At 44.1% G+C, this 24,028-nt stretch overlaps 1 protein-coding gene across 1 annotated transcript in view; it reads left to right on the top strand.

Moving 5' to 3' along the window:
• MISP3 (MISP family member 3) overlaps window positions 1-22,025 on the top strand; it is a 34,041-nt gene extending 12,016 nt beyond the window's left edge. The window contains exons 3-6 of the mRNA XM_075206600.1: window positions 6,852-9,118; window positions 13,135-13,746; window positions 16,570-16,649; window positions 21,699-22,025. Coding sequence (XP_075062701.1) covers window positions 6,871-9,118; window positions 13,135-13,746; window positions 16,570-16,649; window positions 21,699-21,788 — 3,030 coding nt within the window. The 5' untranslated portion in view covers window positions 6,852-6,870 and the 3' untranslated portion in view covers window positions 21,789-22,025. The remainder of the gene's footprint in view (window positions 1-6,851; window positions 9,119-13,134; window positions 13,747-16,569; window positions 16,650-21,698) is intronic.
• The last annotated feature ends 2,003 nt before the right edge of the window (window positions 22,026-24,028 follow it).

Here is a 24,028-nt window from a genome sequence, read left to right on the forward strand (position 1 = left end):
TATATATCTAATATATCACTAAGGAAATCTTGTGTGGGGCACAAAAGCACTGCATTAAGTGTCATACTTACAAATGGCTTACACTCAGTGACATACTTACATATAACTTACATACAGTGTCATACTTACATATGACTTACGTACAGTGTCATACTTACATATAACTTACACACAGTGTCATACTTACATATGACTTACGTACAGTGTCATACTTACATATAACTTACACACAGTGTTATACTTACATATGACTTACACACAGTATCATACTTACATATTACTTACGTACAGTGTCATACTTACATATAACTTACACACAGTGTTATACTTACATATGACTTACGTACAGTGTCATACTTACATATGACTTACGTACAGTGTCATACTTACATATGACTTACACACAGTGTTATACTTACATATGACTTACGTACAGTGTCATTCTTACATATGACTTACATACAGTGTCATACTTACATATGACTTACATACAGTTTCATACTTACATATAACTTACACACAGTGTCATACTTACATATGACTTACGTACAGTGTCATACTTACATATAACTTACACACAGTGTTATACTTACATATGACTTACACACAGTATCATACTTACATATTACTTACGTACAGTGTCATACTTACATATAACTTACACACAGTGTTATACTTACATATGACTTACGTACAGTGTCATACTTACATATGACTTACGTACAGTGTCATACTTACATATGACTTACACACAGTGTTATACTTACATATGACTTACGTACAGTGTCATACTTACATATGACTTACATACAGTGACATACTTACATATGACTTACATACAGTGTCATACTTACATATGACTTACAGACAGTGTCATACTTACATATTACTTACGTACAGTGTCATACTTACATATAACTTACACACAGTGTTATACTTACATATGACTTACGTACAGTGTCATACTTACATATGACTTACGTACAGTGTCATACTTACATATGACTTACACACAGTGTTATACTTACATATGACTTACGTACAGTGTCATACTTACATATGACTTACATACAGTGACATACTTACATATGACTTACATACAGTGTCATACTTACATATGACTTACAGACAGTGTCATACTTACATATGACTTACGTACAGTGTCATACTTACATATGACTTACACACAGTGTTATACTTACATATGACTTACGTACAGTGTCATACTTACATATGACTTACATACAGTGTCATACTTACATATGACTTACATACAGTTTCATACTTACATATAACTTACACACAGTGTTATACTTACATATGACTTACACACAGTGTCATACTTACATATGACTTACACACAGTGTCATACTTACATATGACTTACATACAGTATCATACTTACATATGACTTACACACAGTGTCATACTTACATATGACTTACACACAGTGTCATACTTACATATGACTTACATACAGTGACATACTTACATATGACTTACATACAGTGTCATACTTACATATGACTTACACACAGTGTCATACTTACATAAGACTTACACACAGTGTCATACTTACATATGACTTACAGACAGTGTCATACTTACATATGACTTACATACAGTGACATACTTACATATGACTTACACACAGTGTCATACTTACATATGACTTACACACAGTGTTATACTTACATATGACTTACATACCATTTTACTGTAAGATTTTAAATATTGTGTTTTCATGGTCTAATTCTTCTTAATAGCAGGTGAGTAGATTAATCAAATAAAATAGGAAAATTGTGTTGAGATCTAAGGTTTTTTTGCACGGCTTGAAAGCTTTAAGCCAGCTGGTAAAATCAGCAATTCCTTCCAATATACAGTACCCCAATACTTATTGACTTTAACCCTTCATCTGCAGCACAAATCTTGTCCTAGTGACTCCTAGTAACTCTGAAACTGGCACATAAATGCCAAGTGGCGAATTAGCAGGCGACGTCACAATGGGTTTTGTAGGAAGTAATAATAAAATACTCCCAAAGTTCTTGCTTACATTCTACAGAATGTTGTGGAAGACAATCTGCAGATCTTCAGTAGCTCTGTGAAGATGGCTGTGAAACTGGAAAAATGGAGTGATGCTCTGCAGACTGCGGTTGTGCAGGAGGGAATACTCTGCATACTCTGGCAGAGGCAGAGTTAATAGGATCTTGTTGTTGGATAGATGTTAGTAAAGGCTCATTGACCTTCTATTGACTGTTAGGGCCAATGGCCTAAATGTCACAGACTCTCTCCAGGTAATTATAAAAGACAACAGCAGAGGGAGCCACAGAGCTAAAACTAAACGTGCAGTTTGCTACATACAGTATATTAAGGCTTTTGTACACTATAATTAAGTCATTTTAATAGGGTCGGAAAGCACACTTTAACATGAGACCTGTGTGCACACAGCCTAATAGTGGTGATATGACCTTATAATATATAAGTCATGCTTTGCACTTTATTTTGTTTCTTTGTACTTCCCTGTTCGCCATGTTCTGTTTTCTCCTATGCCCTATGTACTGCGCTGCGGCCCTTTGTGGCACCATATAAATAAAAGATAATAATAATAATAATAATATATGGGCTCCAGTGAATAATATCTGTATAAAGAGTGAGCTCTGATGTCACCGCTTATAATCAGTGAGGTCTGATGTCATCACATCAGGGCTCATTAACAAAACCTGTGTATTATAACCTGGGGCGGCCAGATCGGCCCATTTAGCCATCGGCCCTTCTGGCATTTGCCAGAAGTGCCAGATGGCCAGTCCGCCCCTGATTATAACTAGGAATAACGCACCACCTATTGCAAGTGATTATACATATTAGAAAGCACCTTGGAGGGTTTTTTTTTAGGGTAGTGGGTCTTGGGGAAGTCCAGAACTTTAGAAGTACTGGGCACAACCCCTTTTCATGAGCACACACTGTCCCGATAAGGTTGTGAGCTATATAATACCCATATAATTAACAGTATAATTTTACTTTTCTCTGCTTATCCATAAAATACACTTAAAATGTCAATACAGCCCACATAATTCTCAGACATGGGGCACTGGGCAATACGTAGGCTATGTGCAGGTTACCCTTCCCTACTGTAGCTCATAGTACATACTTGCCAACTCCCCAGGAATTTCCGGGAGACTCCAATTCTCAGGCAATTCTCCCGATTCCCGGCCGGCTCTGCAAATTAAACGAAGGGGGCGTGACTTAGTGGTGCCGCGTGTGCCATTTTGGCCCCGCCCCTATTTTTATTGGCCGAAGAAAGTGATGATGGCTTTGGGGGCGGAGTTAACGGGATTCTTCTAGCCCCGCCCCCACACACACCCACCTGCCTCCCGGAGCTCCCGGGACACAAGTTGCCAATGTTGGCAACTATTTCATATCATGGATACCCACCTATACAGTTTTACTACATTCAGATAAAAAACAACACCTCCCCCTAGGTCATAGCTGTCTACTCCCCCGGAATGTCAGGAAGACCGCAGAATTAGGGAGAGAACTCCCCGACTCCAGAGAGAAGAGACAATTCTCCCAGAGAGAGCACTTACCTGTCCCAAGGTGGGCGGGGACATGACCTGAGTTTTCATTAAGCCCCACCCACTTCAGGCATGCCCCAGGTCAAACTGACTACCGTAAGTATTTGTGTACGAGGTGTGTGTGTGGGGGGGGGGGGGGCAGTCAATACAGTGTGGGGAGCCACTAGTGAATTGTGACTGTGCACACTACTGGTTATTGCAGTATATATATATATATATATATATATATATATATATATATATCATACTTGCCAACATTTCATATTTTTTTTCCGGGGGCTGCCAGTAGGAGGTGGGCGTGTAGGGGGCGGGGCCCGAAAAAAATTACGCTTTTCGGGGCCCCGCCCCCTACACGCCCACCTCCTACTGGCAGCTCCCGGAAAAAAAATATGAATCGCGCGTTTCAACCGTATTCTGCCCAGGGCAGATCAGGGAGATTGCCACACTCTCTCGGGAGTCTGGGAGACTCACGCAAAATTCGGGAGTCTCCCGGACGTTCCGGGAGAGTTGGCAAGTATGATATATATATAATGTCAAATAAATTATATTAAATTTGGTACTGAGATAGTGGTCTATGTCTGCCTCCAGGTTGTTTGATCTGCCAGCGCTAATTCTATATCTGTACGTTTTTTAGCGCCTAATTATTTTCTAATTAGTTGTTCTGTGAAGTCGCGGGGCGGCTGGTGGGACTTAATGACGGAGCCTGCATCACACCACCCCATCGACTTTAGTGTGATTATGCAAGTAGCGTCATCACTTCATAGTGGGCGGGGCATAATTATCCTCTGTCTGGTCAGGCATTCTGGGGGGGGGGGCGAGAGATCAGCAGCTATGTAAGGAGTCTCCCTAACATTCCAGGAGTGTCAGCAAGTGTGATCTAGGAGCATATTTGTGACATTGCACTAAATGTGTGAAAGTAAACAAGGGCAGGTCCCTGGTTAAATGTACTTTTTTCTCTCTGTTAGTTTTCATCCTGCCCTGTTTAATCCAGACACAATAAAGGTCTATTTATTCAAACTTGCCATGAAAGGAGATTCCTGTGTGTTCTAAAAAGAACCACCTCAAATCTACTTGAGTACATTAAATAGTCAAAGTTATTCTCCATTTAACAGCAAACTTATGATATCCGTCCTGGTAACAATGGTATGAAAGACCCCTGGTGATTGAGAGGTTTATATACTGAGGGCTGAAAACAGGGACTGTCAATGGGTTCTTCAAAATCCCACTCTTCTCTGAGACTCTAAAATGCTGATCCCTTTATGGTCCACCTGTGACCAAGATCCTGACCTAGTGCCCTAGAACCACCTATTTCATGTATTACTTCCCCCTATTGGCACTGACTGTTCACATTTTGTTCCTTTTCATTAAGAAATATTCAGTGATGTTTATGTTCTAAGGTACAGGTGACATTAAAAAAGCCAGACTAAACAAATTACGTAAATATGTGTGTAGCACTGCTAACTCGCCCGCTTTACCATCCTCAGGGCGGCTGCCCACCACGTTGGTGCCCATACTCTACCAGCTGCCAAGAAAGGATCATCCACCCAGTCACTCTTTTTTCCAGAGCTGCATTGAGGACAGGGGATAGTTCAGTATCTCAGCCAGGAGGTCGTACAATTCAATGCACCCCTCTCCTCAGACATAACACGGAGTGTAGGGTTAGTATAGTGGCATAGATCATACATAAACTGGGTACACGATACAGGGTCTTCAGACGTTTATTGGGCCAATCAGACCATAAACGACCGATTGGCCCGATATCGCATCACTGTGTACTGCAACGATGAACGATTATCGATCCAAAGCTCATCGTAGAGTTGAGCGAGATTTTTAAACTGAAATAAAAATCTCGTTCAACAATGGAAGGAAGTCGCTGCAATCCTGCAGTGTGTGTGCACTCAGGACCGGCAGTGTCCATAGATCTCTATAGAATGTGCAGCGTCAGGGTCTTTTCAGCTGATGGTTATGACAGATGAATATCACAGATCTGACGGTAAATCTTGTAAAACTTCAGTAGTGTGTACACAGGAATCGGCTGCTGATCTGGACTTTTTTATTTTATTTTATGAGTCGTTGGTAAAATCGTTAAGGATATTGCAAAACTTTAAACTTTAACGTACATGGACTATAAAAAGTAATCACCTCTCTTTGCCGTTTTTCACATTTTATTTCCTTACATCAGGAAATCAAAGTGGATTAAATTGGGAATTCTTACCAGTGATCAACACAAAGTACCCTGTAATGCCCCCCAACAAGCAAGATTGTTCTTAATTTATATTAAATAAAATAAACTCTTAATTACATTTACACCCCTTTGTTTTAATACTTAGTAGAAGAAAGCACAATTACAGTTGAGATTCTATCAACCAATCAGATTCTTGCCATCATTTATCTAGTACATTGTAGAGATGGACAGCTGATTGGTTGCTATGGGCAACACCTCCACTTTTCCTTTTTAGAAAGTTTGATACATTTACCCCCTGTAATGTTCCCCTGTTCTTCCATGCTTGAGGTCCATCAGGTTGGATTGGGATTGATCTACAAACCGTATCCCAGATTCGGTCGAGGTCGGAGCTTTGAAGACCTCTATATTAAGAGTGTATTGTTCCACATTTTGCAAATTGTTAGGCTGGAATTTCGCCAATGAAAACTTGGTGTTTGCCGTCTGTCCACAATGAAGAGAATGTTTACGACATCTATGGGTACTGTCGGTGACTAGCTGATGTGGAAACTGTTTAGAGAATGCATTGATGATATTAAACTATACAATACAAGATATAGTTGTACAATACATAACAAATTTGTCTCCTTTCAGAATGTCTATAATATAAATGTACTATCAGGTAGAGCGAGAGCTGTATAAACTTCATTGTCAATAACTTTAATATAGACGGTCATATTAGGAGGGGATCGACCTCATGTCCGGGGGGGGATGTGTAGGGATGGGAGAATGCGGGGGTGGAAATGAAGGACAATAGGGGCACCTACATACAGTAGAGTCATATTGTGGATTGAACCAATGTTTATGAGCTTGTAGCTCTCTCCATTGTGGGAAGGCGACATATTCACCTAGAAAACATTGTGATGTCAATAGACATTGTGTGAAATGATGAACGGTAACATAATCCCTCATAGTATCGTTGTCGTCAAGAGCTTACACTCTAACAAACAGATCAATACAGGGAAAGGCTGTAGCAACGACGGGTAGAGATGAAAGTATTTCATAGGAAAAGAGATTGTTCACAAATATTAATATAACTGATATCTTTGTTCTCACAGATATTCACTGAAACATCTGATGGCGTCAGAGCAGAAATTAGATATCAGCGATGAAAACCCATGTGACCCTAGTCATGCCATCGTCGCCTCTCAACACACAGGGCACCCTCCGAGTGACTGTGAATTACCCAACTGCAGTACTTCCGACACTGAACATAAGGGGGAGCCAGTGACACATCCAGTCACAGCTACTTTAGGAAATGGAGGTAGTGGAGAAGGGCAGTTAACAGATGGTGACAGAACAGGTAGTGAGGGGCAGGGGTCTGTTACAGGGGACCTAGAGATCGGTAGAGAGGTGCAGCAAGCAGGGGCAGGCAGCGAGGGGCAGGATGTATTGAAGAGGAATAGAGAGGAAGAGATCACAGAGGAAAAGGAGGTGACATGCGAAGACACCCCAGGCCAGGAGACAAATATAGAGGTCTTGTCATTAGGAGAGACCGGTCCACGAGTGTCAGGAGAAGAGACCGGTCCACCAGTGACAGATGAGGAGACGGGTCCACCAGTGTCAGGAGAGGAGACCGGTCCACGAGTGTCAGGAGAGGAGACGGGTCCACCAGTGACAGGAGAGGAGACCGGTCCACGAGTGTCAGGAGAGGAGACGGGTCCACCAGTGACAGGAGAGGAGACCGGTCCACGAGTGTCAGGAGAGGAGACCGGTCCACGAGTGTTAGAAGAGGAGACAGGTCCACCAGTGACAGATGAGGTGACAGGTCCACGAGGGACAGCTGAGGAGACAGGTGAAGGACAGGAGACAGGTCCACGAGTGATGGGTGGGGAAACAGATCCACAAGTGTCAGGAGAGGTGACGACGGGTCCCCAAGTGACAGATGTGGTGACGGGTCCACAAGAGACAGGTGAGGAGACAGGTAAAGGACAAGTGACAAACATAGAAGTGACAAATATGGAGACAAGTCCACGGGTGATGGGTGGGGAGACAGCTCCACAAGTGTCAGTAGGGGTGACGGGTCCACAAGTGACAGATGAGGTCACAGGTCCACGAGGGACAGGTGAGGAGACAGGTGAAGTAGTGGCAGGTGAGGTGACAGATCCCCAGGAAACAGTCATAGAGACAGATCCACAAGTCACAAGTAAAGAGACAAGTCCTGTTGAGGAAACAGACACAAGTGTGACTGAAAATGTAGATGTACATGTTACAGATGAAAGTGAGAGGTGGATAGAGATGCTGGTAAAGAACATAGTGACCGAGGTGACGACAGAGGGGGCTAGTGCCGGTGAAGAATCGGCGCCCGAGGGAGCAGACTCACAGGTAGACATTCCTGGAGAAGCAGCTGGTGCCGGTGTTCCACTGATACAGGCAGGAACACATTCCATTGTACTAGTGATAGACACTGAAATAACAACAGAGGAGCAGGTGACAGAGGGAGCAGGTGCAGCTGTACAGGGGACAGGAGGAGAGGTAAACACACATGTACAGGTGTCTGATGAAAACACTGACATAACTGTACCTGTGTCAAGAGAGGATACACAGGGGAGGGAAGAGGGGGTAGTGGAAGTGACAGCTACACCTGAAGAGCTAAGTAGAGAGGAAACAGGTGGAGATGATCAGGTGAATCTCTCTTGTGAGGAAGCAAATGCCCACATAAAGGAGGCAGCAGGTGCACAGGTATGTGCCTCAGGTGAGGAAGCAGAGATAGAAAGAGCAGGTAAGCTGGACACAGGTGTACAGGGAACAGCCTCAGGCCAGGAAGCAGAGGGGAAAGTGACACCCGATCTGCTATCTGACACTGGCAGGGAGGGGACATTAGACCCACAACGCCCAGTAGCATGTCAGGAGAAGGAGTGGCCGCCTCTTATTTGTACTGGCAGTGAGGTAAGGGCAGACACAGCTGAGGAAGCAGAGGCACAGCAAGGGACAGCTACTGAGGTAACACTGTGTCACAGCACACCTGAGATGAAGGAGAGGCAGATTGTACAAGAAGGGGAAACCCTTGCCCCTGAAACCCCCATAGAGAGAGAGATCCGTCTGGCCTTGGAAAGAGAGAAGAACCTGCGCCAGGAGAGGGGGATCGATGTCACCGTTGGGCAGCCGGAGCTTGTGGAGGTGCGCAGAAAGACCATCATGGTGGAGCCAGTGGCACTTACTGGCAAAGAGCGGAAGTTGGCAGGGGCACAGATGCAGAGAGATATCCAGCTGGAGACCCGCAGGGAACAAGACCTGGTGAAGCTGGGCAAAGTGATGGGCACCTATGACCGTGGGCACAAGCAGGAGTTGCAGGAGAGGAAAATGATCTTTGAGAGCTTCACAGGTTGGTACCTCTCTGACGTTATTGGATCAGATGTGTCACCTGTCCTACTCCCCTCATACAGAAATAACTCCTCCAGCTGATAACTTCATCCTGCCTCATGCCTCACAGAACCTCTCTTCTCTCAGTCCTCTCCACTCCCTACCTATACACTGCCTCCCACAATTGTTCCTACCTGAGCTGCGGCTGTACCTGTCACTGCTTATTCAAATGTGCACTTGTCCTTCTCTCCCAACCTGTTCATTTATTATACCAGTCCAGAACAATGACTTCATTACACGGGGACTTGCTGTCCTAACCTGTCCCTTTATACAAATAGAAATGATCTTTTTAACCACCAGTGGACCACTTATTTTTCTGTATTATATTGTGCTTCATAACACCGACTTCATCTTACCCACCTGAGGACTGCTCTAGATACTCATCTGTGCTTTTCTACATGTCACCTACCTGTGGACTGCTCTAGATACTCACCTGTGCTTTTCTACATGTCACTTACCTACCTGTGGACTGCTATACATACTCACCTGTGCTTTTCTACATGTCACCTACCTGTGGACTGCTCTAGATACTCACCTGTGCTTTTCTACATGTCACTTACCTACCTGTGGACTGCTATACATACTCACCTGTGCTTTTCTACATGTCACCTACCTGTGGACTGCTCTACATACTCACCTGTGCTTTTCTACATGTCACCTACCTGTGGACTGCTCTACATACTCATCTGTGCTTTTCTACATGTCACTTACCTACCTGTGGACTGCTATACATACTCACCTGTGCTTTACTATCTGTCACTTACCTACCTGTGGACTGCTCTACATACTCATCTGTGCTCTTCTACATGTCACTTACCTACCTGTGGACTGCTCTACATACTCACCTGTGCTGTTCTACATGTCACTTACCTACCTGTGGACTGCTATACATACTCACCTGTGCTGTTCTACATGTCACTTACCTACCTGTGGACTGCTCTAGATACTCACCTGTGCTGTTCTACATGTCACCTACCTACCTGTGGACTGCTCTACATACACACCTATGCTTTTCTACATGTCACATCCCTATCTGTGGACTGCTCTACATACTCACCTGTGCTGTTCTACATGTCACTTACCTACATGTGGACTGCTCTACATACTCACCTGTGCTGTTCTACATGTCACCTACCTACCTGTGAACTGCTCTACATACTCACCTGTGCTGTTCTACATGTCACCTACCTACCTGAGGACTGCTATACATACCTGTGCTGTTCTACATGTCACTTACCTACATGTGGACTGCTCTACATACTCACCTGTGCTGTTCTACATGTCACCTACCTACCTGAGGACTGCTATACATACCTGTGCTGTTCTACATGTCACTTACCTACCTGTGGACTGCTCTAGATACTCACCTGTACTTTTCTACATGTCACTTACCTGTGGACTGCTCTAGATACAAACCTGTGCTTTTCCACCTGTCACCTACCTCACCTACTTCAGTTCCTGTATTCCTGTATCTGGTAGAAGTGCAGTGTTTGCTATAATCATCCACTAAGGTATAATCCCCAGTTAGCCATTATCAGAAGGCTTCAGACATTGTGCATTTCTCCAAAGTGAAACTACTGTTGATTTTTAGCTCCTGACTAAAACATTCCAGTACTTTTTCATTTGTTTATTTAACTAAATATTCTAATGACCTGACATTATACCATACTTGCCAACTCTCCCGGAACGTCCGGGAGACTCCCACATTTTGCGAGAGTCTCCCGGACTCCCGGGAGAGTGTGGCAATCTCCCTGATTTGCCCACTTCGGGCAGAATTCGGTTTAAACGCCGCGATTCACCCGGAATCGCTGCGCTTAGCCCCGCCCCCGCTGTAAAATGACGCGATTTGCGTCATTACGTCACGGGGGCAGGGCCAAAATGACGCGATTTTGGCGCCCCGCCCCCTGCACGCCCACGTCCCAGCCGGCATCTCCCGGAAGAAGAAAAGCAAATGTTGGCAAGTATGCATTATACATTGCAGTTTAAGTATTGTTTACCTGCATTTCCTCCACTGCAGTAATTCTATCACACCTTATCAATGAGAAACTAACTTTTTAACAGAGAAGTATGAACCTATTGGAGAGATGAGCACAACAGGTGTTTAACATTTTCTGTAAAAGCAACGTCAAGAGGTAGATATTCTAAAGCTTTTAAAAAGGAAAAGTGGAGGTGTTGCCCATAGCAACCAATCAGATTCATGTTCTAGAATGTACCAGATAAATGATAGCTAGAATATGATTCGTTGCCGTGGGCAACACCTCAGCTCTCCCTTAACTAATAGCAATGGGATAATAGATAGACTGGACCCACATTTCTGTCCTTTGGATGTTATATTAGGATATTGCTGTGTTGGTTGGCCATGTAAATTATTCATCCACATACCAAAGAACATCTCGGGGTATCAGGGTCATTCAGCACACTATAATTTATTATATGTTGTCTTGTATTTGTTAGGTCCTCCATGTTGCTATTGTTCATGTCTATTTATGTTCACTCTCCCTGGGTACGTTTTTTAAACTTTTAATACAAACGCACTATCAAATAGGGTTCTATGGCCACAGCTTCAATAAAACATTTCTGTTTTGTCTTCGGATTGACAAGGTAAAGAACAGGCCTGTTGTAAGGTTCTGTTGTTTTCATCCATTTCTTCGTAGAATCGGGCACAGCTTCATTTTGTTACCTACAAACAACACATGAAATTGTAGGTATATTGTATTTTTTGTCCGAAGCATATTAACCTACCAGTACGTTTGTGGACTGTGGGAGGAAACTGGAGCATCCTGTAGTCAGGTTACATCTTGGGATCTAGTGTACTAGATCCATCTAGATTGCATTGGTTGTGGACTCTAGATATATTATTGTGACAAGCAGCAACGTGTCTCTGAATGATTCCAATGTTGGCTTTCACCGAAACAGTCAGAAAGTTATAGAAAATGAAGCAGTATTGTTGCTTTTCCACAGACAAACCTAAATATTCTTGGCCTTTGGTATTGTCTTATGTTGCGTTGTGGGTAAACAGGCTTGTACTTATGTGACGAATACAAGGGATATCTATAGCAATAATAATCAGTGGGGCGGCTATGGGCAGCATAGACGGTCCACAGGAAAATATTTCCAAATATATGCATCCAACTGTATAGGAATCATAGCCATCTAAACTCGCATATGCCCTTTAAGGTTGATATATTTGGATCAGTCCACTGTGTCAGATTGATGAAGGATGAGGTTTGAGTATTGCAGTGTTGTGTATCGAGCCTGGAGGACAAAATGTTACTATGAGGTCTGGTTATTAAGGTTTACACCCTCGAATCCAATCAAATGTAGATGGTCAAATCTAAGTATTTTGGCAATCAGGCTGAAGAGCCAGATCCCAAGGGGCCCAATTAGAGTAATGAACTAATGACCATACACATAGCAACAGCATTTCAGGCAAATTTGGTCTATATCTACCTAGTTGTCAGACCAGCTTTACTCTTTGTGGTGGACAAGTCGGAGGCATCACAATTCCTTTGCCTGGTCCAGCCATTGTCTGCGGATTGTTTACATTGTTATCAGTCTGTCATTGCCTGTGCTGCATGCCATAGTAATTGCAGGATAGCATGAAACCAGTCATTATTGGGACGAGTGTATTTATTGTTACCTTATGGTGACCCTGATACCAGCCCATGTTTCCTACACACTGTGTATCCTGGAGAGTTTCCCTAAAACACACGCGTAATTGACTGCTTGAGGTGATTTAAGTGTGTTTTGTCTACTCTGCCTTTTAAAGGCGCCTTCTATGTGAGTCATGTGACACAAGGGGGAGGGGTCTGTTTGCCAAGTATTAACAGATGGCTTAAATCATGAATGGTACATGTACCCTATGTTTGTCAGAGGACATGTAAAATGGGCTGACAATTTTCAGATGGCTATTTTCTATCTTTTTCAGGATTCACTATCCCTTTTGATGTGTCAAATATCTTATTTTTTCCTTCACAGAGTCCTCGGATCCTCCCATGAAGAAGAATCAAAGTGAACCCCAACAGTCAAAGTTCTTGGTAGCGTCTGCATCAGAGTTCCCTGTAGCACCTAACTATGTGGCTCCCGCTCGAGAGAGTAAGAAAGGACCCTCATATGCTGAGGCTAATGGGAGCAATGTTATCATCATAGAGCACAGCTCTTTACTTCATAGAGCTGCTCCAGGGAATGTCTCCAGCTCCGCCCCTGCAGACCCTCGAAGCTCCACCCCTGCATATCCTCGTCGCTCCGCCCCTGCAGATTCTCGGCACTCCGCCCCTGCAGATTATCGGCGCTCCGCCCCTGTAGATTCTCGTAGTTTTGCCCCAGTAGAGACCTCACGTGCAAACTCAGTGAGTTCTCCTCCCCTCGACAATGTTGATAGCGCTCTTCCTGCTCCTGGGAGCCCCTTTCAGCGGCTCCGTTCACCCAGTCCGCGCTCTCTGTTGGACAAAGAGATAGAGGAGGTGCAGGAGAGAGAGAAAGAACTCCAGAGGCAGAGAAATAGTGTGTACGGGAGAGACGACAGTGCTGTGGAGACTACACAGAAACCCGTCAATAGAAGTGACATCCAAAGCGGGATCTATCAACCAGGTGAGAGCACGACCCTAACTCATGCCGTGTAATTTAAAGGCCCATCACCTACACATGTGGTGGCAGCCATTTTGTGGGCCACAGTGTGTCGGTGACGGGTCCACAATAATTATATAAATTAGAATATATATATATAGTATATGTAATTTAATAACAATAAGGCAACATCTACATCTGCCATTTAACTATGCAGTCATTACGTCTCATTTCTATCTACTTTCTACTCGGAGATAATGTCATACACACAGTATTATCTCCATGTGCCTTTTCCTCGAGTCACTGTTAGGAGCTCTGCTAAACAATTTCTTGAGTAGGGGAATACCAAGAAAAGTGTGATGCAAGATGGCCATAAATTATCAATATAATCTGCTCTAAGTAAGAGGAGGATTAATATATTATTTTGTTTTCTGTGTGTAATGTGTAATGCATTTGTTCTCAAGCTAGGCACCATATAATATAAACAGCAATAACAATGTATCTCTAATTGGGAATGTTATATTATATAAAGAACTTTACGTGTTGCATAGAAAAAGGCACCTGGGAGGTCCCCAACTTTCCCCTTTGCTACCTATTATGATGCTATGGCAGGATCCTAGAGTGGTCGACAGAAAGCACAAACAGTGGTTGGCAAGAGGGGGTATTCACTTAAAACTTTCACTGTTGTCCTGCTGTGGTTGTTCAGATTTTCATCTATACAGCACCTAATAATTGACCCTACATAGGCACACTGGGGCAAACTACAGGAACAGAAATATATTTCTACACTAAATTTGATTTTGGCGCCACTCTTTGTCAACCTGACCTTGCCCCCGGGAACATCTGGCAAAAACCCCAGGCTTTGGTCCCAGGTTGGAGTCCCGCGTGCCGGCCAACTAGTTCTTAGTGTGTATACTCCCTCATGGATATCCAAACCAAACAGAACCTAATTCGGAACTCTAGCGTTCTCTACAGATAAAGCAATTCTTCAGCAAAGTGGAATTTTGCAGGGAGGCAGGTAGAGTGTTGACACCATTCAAAATGATGTTCATGACCCTCACGTGCCCCTCACACTCACTGTCTAACATCTAGTGACGGCTTAGAGAGAATCTCTTCTGTTCACTATGGAAATACACAAGAGACTGGGAAAGTGATTTTCTGTGGTTTTAGATAGGAACACTAAGTGAACTTTAACAGAGACCCATTTTGAAGCCCTATCTAGCTGGTACCTTGCCTCCTTGCCATAAATGTACCCTTGTGCCTCCAGCAAGTGTTTGAAGTGCAGCAGTCAATGCCAACTGGCCAAAATATCAAATCCCTAAACAGTGCTGCAACGGTGGTGGCTCCTCGCCACCTCTAATGGAATGGTTTGCTAGACTGCAACCTTATATGAGTATGCACGATTTAATATTATTGTCTGCTAGCATATTTGAGCAATTTGCCACAATTTTGTGCAGGTGGCTGGAATGTGAAGCTATAATGAAATACTCAGCAACATGTAATACAGGTTAACTGGCCCAGTGTTTGCTTTGATCAATTTGTCGATCCAAACTCTTTGTAACAGGTTATGGGGCACATTTATCATTATTCACATAAAGTGAAAAGTAGTTTTCAATCCTTATCGCAATGATAAGGATTGAACTACTTCTCACATTTATGTACAGCCCTGCACAGAAACAGCAGTTCCGAAAAACTGCTGTTTCAGTGATAAAAAAAAACATACTTACCCCCCTCTTCGGAAGCGCTGTCTTCGGGTCTTCTCTTCACTCTTCAAGTGCGCATGTCCAGTTCCAAGAACTGGACATGCGCACTCAGATCCCCTCTCTGTCTCTGCAACGATAGTTGCAGAGAGAGAGCGCTGAGTGACAGGGAGGGATCATGTGATCCCTCCACACATGCGCTGTACAGCTCTGCTCTCCGGAGCAGAGCTGACAGCATTAGATTTCCTTAATTCGGATGATGTACGCCAGCTGCAGCTGGCGTACATTAACATGACAAGTTCCCGAAAAAAATGTTTTTTCGGGACTTGTTAGATTGCGACCAGGAGCAGTCACCATTCTGTTGAATGGTGACTGCTCCCAAAAACGAAGAGGAATGCAAAGCAGCAGATATCCATGATGCGATGCCCCCTTAATAAATTTGCGGAGGACACTGTGGGACCTTAATTACCTGTTAAAAGCACTATCGTGCTTTATTAAATATGCCCCTATAGCCCTTGGGTGACGCCATCATAGACTGAACTATGTCACCCTATAAACCACCCTCACCACCCCCCAGACCCCCATTTCCTGATCCCCCGTCTAATTTCCTCATTGTTCCTCCCTTGTTTTGTTATGTTCACTTACCTTGCATACGTATAACCCATGTAGATAATTAGATCCCCCGGACTTATTAGAGCTGCACATCTCAGCTTCTCAGATCCACGTAAATCACTGCAGATATATCCAGTGATTAGGATGACGAAGATATGGATTAGCCTCATGAGACCTGATGCTTTCTACTAATGCCTTAAGTCATGTCATATCTGTGTAATTACGATCCATCGTGCAAAGTATTTTTGCCTGGTGTTATCTTACCACTGTTTTTGTTTAAACATTTTTCCTATAAAGAGAGATTGTATGAAAAAAATAAATGGAAAAAAAAGTTACACATGTTAGATATTCCGACCCTGTAACTCCCATAACCCAACAACAGATCATTAGCTGCTTAGCGTCAGATTGAGTTGGCAGAAATATGCTACGCTATATACTGTAGAATTATGTAACCTGCTGCCCTTATTTTACTCTTTAAACAATATTTATAGAATAAGCAGCGATTATCACGATTTATCCCTGTTTTGTGTTTCAGAGCGTCCAAGTTGGAGGAGATTAGATGTAAACTGGCCGCCGAGTACAGGAGGCGTTATGAACGGGCAACAACAAGAGCAGGTAAAGCAGAAGATGTCATGGTGGGATGGCACTGCCATTAGGAGCAGGGGCAAACGCAGGATTTGCAGAGGTGGGTTTCCACACCACACCGTCAGTGGGCGGGAGCAGCATGCATGGGGGCGTGGCTATAAAATTAGACAGCACTTGGCTGCTCTCCAACTCTTCCTATCCCCATAATATACATGGGCAATGCTGGGCAATGCTGCGTGGACTAATGTTAGAAGCAGCCAGACGAGTCTTACATGTGACGCTGTTGGCTGCTGCTCCTAAAATGCTTCGCGGTTGATGACATAATCATAAACCTTCACCTTAACCTTAACACTTCTGCCAATAAGAGACCCCACACCCTGCACGGATATGGTGGAGGGAGGACACAGTACTCAGCCTCGGCTACTGATCAATACTTATCAGGATGTTCCATCACAAGTACCAACCTCGGGACATCCAAGTTATCTGCCATTTTACCTAAGTGCACCGTTGTAGTGTATCCATAAACTGGGACAATAATCCCCACACATTCTGGAACCAGCACCCTTCTAGGCTAATTGTAACGCCCTGCAGGACAGCCCATAGGGACTGTACTTGCACAGAACCTAAGCCGACTGATTGAAGTGAACGGGTTCCAAACTCCTCACTACCATCAATGTGCACTGTACCAACCTTACTTATCGCCTGTACAGTGTCCTCCTGCCACAGCAGAAGCTGCACCAGTCTCGGGACTCCAGTCCCGGCATCGATCCCAAGCACCAAGCGGTTCCACATACTTCCGGGGGCTAGACCAGCACACCCGTACCATACCTCGCCCTGCGCACCAAGTGGCTCATCATATCTCCAAGGCTGGACCAGCACACCCGTACCATACCTTGGTCTGCGCACCATGTGGCCCATCATTACCACCAAGGCTAGACCAGCACACCCGTACTATACCTTGGTCAGCCCACTATGTGGCCCATCATTACCACCAACGCTAGACCAGCACACCCGTACCATACCTTGGTCAGCCCACTATGTGGCCCATCATTACCACCAAAGCTAGACCAGCACACCCGTACCATACCTTGGTCTGCGCACCACGTGACTCATCTTACCTCCGGGGCTAGACCAGCACACCCGTACCAGTAACCAGAAATCGTGCACCTCCAATCACACAGTTTTGGGCCAGTGGTGTGGAAACCCCCCTCTACACATCCTGCGTTTGCCCCTGGGAGATGTCTGTACTGTACCTGTGCTGTGTATACATGTCATGGTGTAGTAGTGTGTGAGGGGAGATGTCTGTACTGTACCTGTGCTGTGTATACAGGTCATGGTGTAGTACTGTGTGATGGGAAGATGTCTGTACTGTACCTGTGCTGTGTATACATGTCATGGTGTAGTAGTGTGTGAGGGGGAGATGTGTGTACTGTACCTGTGCTGTGTATACATGTCATGGTGTAGTAGTGTGTGAGGAGGAGATGTGTGTACTGTACCTGTGCTGTGTATACATGTCATGGTGTAGTAGTGTGTGAGGGGGAGATGTGTGTACTGTACCTGTGCTGTGTATACAGGTCATGGTGTAGTAGTATGTGAGGAGGAGATGTGTGTACTGTACCTGTGCTGTGTATACATGTCATGGTGTAGTAGTGTGTGAGGGGGAGATGTGTGTACTGTACCTGTGCTGTGTATACAGGTCATGGTGTAGTACTGTGTGAGGAGGAGATGTCTGTACTGTACCTGTGCTGTGTATACATGTCATGGTGTAGTAGTGTGTGAGGGGGAGATGTGTGTACTGTACCTGTGCTGTGTATACATGTCATGGTGTAGTAGTGTGTGAGGAGGAGATGTCTGTACTGTACCTGTGCTGTGTATACATGTCATGGTATAGTAATGTGTGAGGGGGAGATGTGTGTACTGTACCTGTGCTGTGTATACAGGTCATGGTGTAGTAGTGTGTGAGGAGGAGATGTCTGTACTGTACCTGTGCTGTGTATACATGTCATGGTATAGTAATGTGTGAGGGGGAGATGTGTGTACTGTACCTGTGCTGTGTATACATGTCATGGTGTAGTAGTGTGTGAGGAGGAGATGTGTGTACTGTGCTTGTGCTGTGTATACATGTCATGGTGTAGTAGTGTGTGAGGAGGAGATGTCTGTACTGTACCTGTGCTGTGTATACATGTCATGGTGTAGTAGTGTGTGAGGAGGAGATGTCTGTACTGTACCTGTGCTGTGTATACATGTCATGGTGTAGTACTGTGTGAGGAGGAGATGTCTGTACTGTACCTGTGCTGTGTATACATGTCATGGTGTAGTAGTGTGTGAAGAGGAGATGTCTGTACTGTACCTGTGGTGTGTATACATGTCATGGTGTAGTAGTGTGTGAGGAGATGTCTGTACTGTACCTGTGCTGTGTATACATGTCATGGTATAGTAATGTGTGAGGGGGAGATGTGTGTACTGTACCTGTGCTGTGTATACATGTCATGGTGTAGTAGTGTGTGAGGAGGAGATGTCTGTACTGTACCTGTGCTGTGTATACATGTCATGGTGTACGAGTGTGTGAGGGGAGATGTGTGTACTGTACTTGTGCTGTGTATACATGTCATGGTGTAGTAGCGTGTGAGGAGGAGATGTCTGTACTGTACCTGTGCTGTGTATACAGGTCATGGTGTAGTAGTGTGTGAGGAGGAGATGTCTGTACTGTACCTGTGCTGTGTATACATGTCATGGTATAGTAATGTGTGAGGGGGAGATGTGTGTACTGTACCTGTGCTGTGTATACATGTCATGGTGTAGTAGTGTGTGAGGAGGAGATGTCTGTACTGTACCTGTGCTGTGTATACAGGTCATGGTGTAGTAGTGGGTGAGGGGGAGATGTCTGTACTGTACCTGTGCTGTGTATACATGTCATGGTGTAGTAGTGTGTGAGGGGGAGATGTGTGTACTGTACCTGTGCTGTGTATACATGTCATGGTGTATTAGTGTGTGAGGAGGAGATGTCTGTACTGTACCTGTGCTGTGTATACATGTCATGGTGTAGTAGTGTGTGAGGGGGAGATGTCTGTACTGTACCTGTGCTGTGTATACATGCCATGGTGTAGTAGTGTGTGAGGGGGAGATGTCTGTACTGTACCTGTGCTGTGTATACATGTCATGGTGTAGTAGTGTGTGAGGGGGAGATGTCTGTACTGTACCTGTGCTGTGTATACATGTCATGGTGTAGTAGTGTGTGAGGAGGAGATGTCTGTACTGTACCTGTGCTGTGTATACATGTCATGGTGTAGTAGTGTGTGATGAGGAGATGTGTGTACTATACCTGTGCTGTGTATACATGTCATGGTGTAGTAGTGTGTGAGGAGGAGATGTCTGTACTGTACCTGTGCTGTGTATACATGTCATGGTGTAGTAGTGTGTGAGGGGGAGTTGTGTGTACTGTACCTGTGCTTTGTATACATGTCATGGTGTAGTAGTGTGTGAGGAGGAGATGTCTGTACTGTACCTGTGCTGTGTATACATGTCATGGTGTAGTAGTGTGTGAGGGGGAGATGTGTGTACTGTACCTGTGCTGTGTATACATGCAATGGTGTAGTAATGTGTGAGGAGGAGATGTCTGTACTGTACCTGTACTGTGTATACATGTCATGGTGTAGTAATGTGTGAGGAGGAGATGTCTGTACTGTACCTGTGCTGTGTATACATGTCATGGTGTAGTAGTGTGTGAGGAGGAGATGTCTGTACTGTACCTGTGCTGTGTATACATGTCATGGTGTAGTAGTGTGTGATGAGGAGATGTGTGTACTATACCTGTGCTGTGTATACATGTCATGGTGTAGTAGTGTGTGAGGAGGAGATGTGTGTACTGTACCTGTGCTGTGTATACATGCAATGGTGTAGTAATGTGTGAGGAGGAGATGTCTGTACTGTACCTGTGCTGTGTATACATGTCATGGTGTAGTAGTGTGTGAGGAGGAGATGTGTGTACTGTACCTGTGCTGTGTATACATGTCATGGTGTAGTAGTGTGTGAGGGGGAGATGTGTGTATTGTACCTGTGCTGTGTATACATGTCATGGTGTAGTAGTGTGTCAGGCGAGATGTGTGTACTATACCTGTGCTGTGTATACATGTCATGGTGTAGTAGTGTGTGAGGAGGAGATGTGTGTACTGTACCTGTGCTGTGTATACATGCCATGGTGTAGTAGTGTGTGAGGAGGAGATGTGTGTACTGTACCTGTGCTGTGTATACATGTCATGGTGTAGTAATGTGTGAGGAGGAGATGTGTGTACTGTACCTGTGCTGTGTATACATGTCATGGTGTAGTAGTGTGTGAGGAGGAGATGTCTGTACTGTACCTGTGCTGTGTATACATGTCATGGTGTAGTAGTGTGTGAGGAGGAGATGTGTGTACTATACCTGTGCTGTGTATACATACCATGGTGTAGTAGTGTGTGAGGGGAAGATGTGTGTACTGTACCTGTGCTGTGTATACATGTCATGGTGTAGTAGTGTGTGAGGAGGAGATATGTGTACTGTACCTGTGCTGTGTATACATGTCATGGTGTAGTAGTGTGTGAGGAGCACTTTGCTGTGTATACATATATTTGAGCTGCTATCTATATACATTGGTATAATGTACTTCTTACTATGAAATGATAATAGAGTTAATTGTGTCAAACCTTCCAAGAAGGAAGCTAACATTCTATAGAATGCACTAGATAAATGATAGGTAGAATCTCATTGGTTGCCGTGGGCAACATCTGCAGTTTCCCTTTTTCGAAGGACCAATGCATTTACCCATACATTGTATACAGAGATACAGACAGGGGACTAAATATCACTCGTTAAACCCCATAGAAAATGTATTTTATTGTGGGTGTAAGGGTCTCAAGACCCCTGCTCTGCTCTTCTGCGTAACACAACTTTGTTAGGGCGTTTATTTCCATCACAAGCGTCATTGCCCCCCACCATAATGGACAATATTGTTATTTCTTTCTGACAAAGATAACAACTGTTTGTGGAGGGATTCACACTTATCATTTATTATACACTTATGTTATGTGTTTATTATTATAGGTTTTGGACGGTCCTTACACCCGGCGGCAGCGCAGCGCTCTGATCCAGAGCTGGGAGTCTGGCAACCCAAATCCCCTGGATGATAAATAAGGAGAGGTGAACGTGGGGACTGTCAGGACAGAACTTGTGACATTTGGATGTGATTTCCCTGCCTCTCTAATCACACACTGAGCCTCAGACTGCCATCTTCCTCTTCCTCACTTCAGCGCTTGACATGACATCATCAGAAGACTGGCCCCGCCTCCTACATCACATGATCAGTATCTAATCTGCCAATCAAGCTTTTTGTAACCTGAATAAATTATTTGTAATAAATGATAGAAAATGTGACTGTTCCGCAAATGGGAAAGGTTTTAGTTATGACTAGTTACACAAGAATGTATGTGTCTGTAAGCAGCTAACCTGTCACAGGTGTATCCAGATTGGAGAAATGTAATAATGTGTTTATTGAGAGGTCATGTTATAGAACAGTGATACTTATATGACAGTTATAGAATGAGAGGTCATGTAATAGAACAGTGATACTTATATGACAGTTATAGAATGAGAGGTCATGTAATAGAACAGTGATACTTATATGACAGTTATAGAATGAGAGGTCATGTAATAGAACTGTGATACCTGTATGACCGTTATTGAATGAGTGCTAGGAACCCCTCCAGCCAGTACAACAACACCCGGAGTCTGCTATGATAGTCTGGTGTTCACTGGAGCCCCTAGTGGTGGGGACAGACTTGGCTGCAGACTACAGAGGGTCGTGTGATGTGTACCAGCTGTGGAGAACCCAGGAGCAGAGGGTTATGGCAGACAGCGAATCCAGAGAACAGGCCGAGGTCAGGGGTCACTTTCTATATAGAATCGTCAGAAAACACGCCAGGGGTCGGGGTCACAAGCAAATCAGCAGAAACGAAGGTACAAGCCAAAAGGTCAAGGGCACAGGCAAAAAGACAAATCCAGAGCACAGGCAGGGGTCATACACGGCAAACAGAGGTCCAAAGGTTTAACACCAACAGCACAGCAGCAGGCAGCAACACGGAGGTATGGAAGCTATAACCGGCAGGGAGGCTAAGCCCTCCCTGCCTTAAATACAGAAATGGACCAATGAGAGCCTAGCTCTCTAATTACACACAGGCTGCCCTATGATTAAATAAATTAGCCCGCAGGATTGCCACAGGATTGCGCACGCGTCCGGCGGCCCCATAGTGCCGGCGCTGATCAGAAAAGCGTCCGGCCGTTGCCGTTGCCGGTCGGCTGGCCCTTGGAAGTGACGTCCCGGTCGTCATAGCGACAGCCGGGACGCAGGTAGGAGAGTAGCGGCAGCTGGGCACCGCCGCGGCTCGCAACAATGAGAGGTCATGTAATAGAACAGTGATACCTGTATGACAATTATTGAATGAGAGGTTATGTATTAGAACAGTGATACTTATATGACAGTTATAGAATGAGAGGTCATGTAATAGAACAGTGATACTTATATGACAGTTATAGAATGAGAGGTCATGTAATAGAACTGTGATATTTATATGACAGTTATAGAATGAGAGGTCATGTAATAGAACAGTGATACTTATATGACAGTTATAGAATGAGAGGTCATGTAATAGAACAGTGATACTTATATGACAATTATAGAATGAGAGGTCATGTAATAGAACAGTGATACTTATATGACAGTTATAGAATGAGAGGTCATGTAATAGAACTGTGATACCTGTATGATAGTTATAGAATGAGAGGTCATGTAATAGAACAGTGATACCTGTATGACAATTATTGAATGAGAGGTTATGTAATAGAACAGTGATACCTGTATGACAATTATAGAATAAGAGGTCATGTAATAGAACAGTGATACCTGTATGATAGTTATAGAATGAGAGGTCATGTAATAGAACAGTGATACCTGTATGACAATTATAGAATGAGAGGTCATGTAATAGAACAGTGATACCTGTATGATAGTTATAGAATGAGAGGTCATGTAATAGAACAGTGATACCTGTATGATAGTTATAGAATGAGAGGTCATGTAATAGAACAGTGATAATTACACAGATCACCCACAACATTAAAACCATTTACAAGTGAATAACATTATAACATTGATTATATATCGTAGCAATGGCACCTGTCAAGGTGCGGGATATACTAGGCAGCAAGTGAGCAGTCGGTTCTTGAAGTTGATGTGTTGACCCATGCTGACCGCTGTCCACCACCAAAAGCACCTACAATTGACACGTGAGCGCCAGAACTGGACCATGGAGCAATGGAAGAAGGTGGTCTGGTCTGATCAATCACATTTTCTTTTACATCATGTGGACGGCCGGGTG

The sequence above is a fragment of the Mixophyes fleayi genome, chromosome 4 (genome assembly GCF_038048845.1).
Source record: "Mixophyes fleayi isolate aMixFle1 chromosome 4, aMixFle1.hap1, whole genome shotgun sequence".
Lineage (NCBI taxonomy): Eukaryota > Metazoa > Chordata > Amphibia > Anura > Limnodynastidae > Mixophyes > Mixophyes fleayi.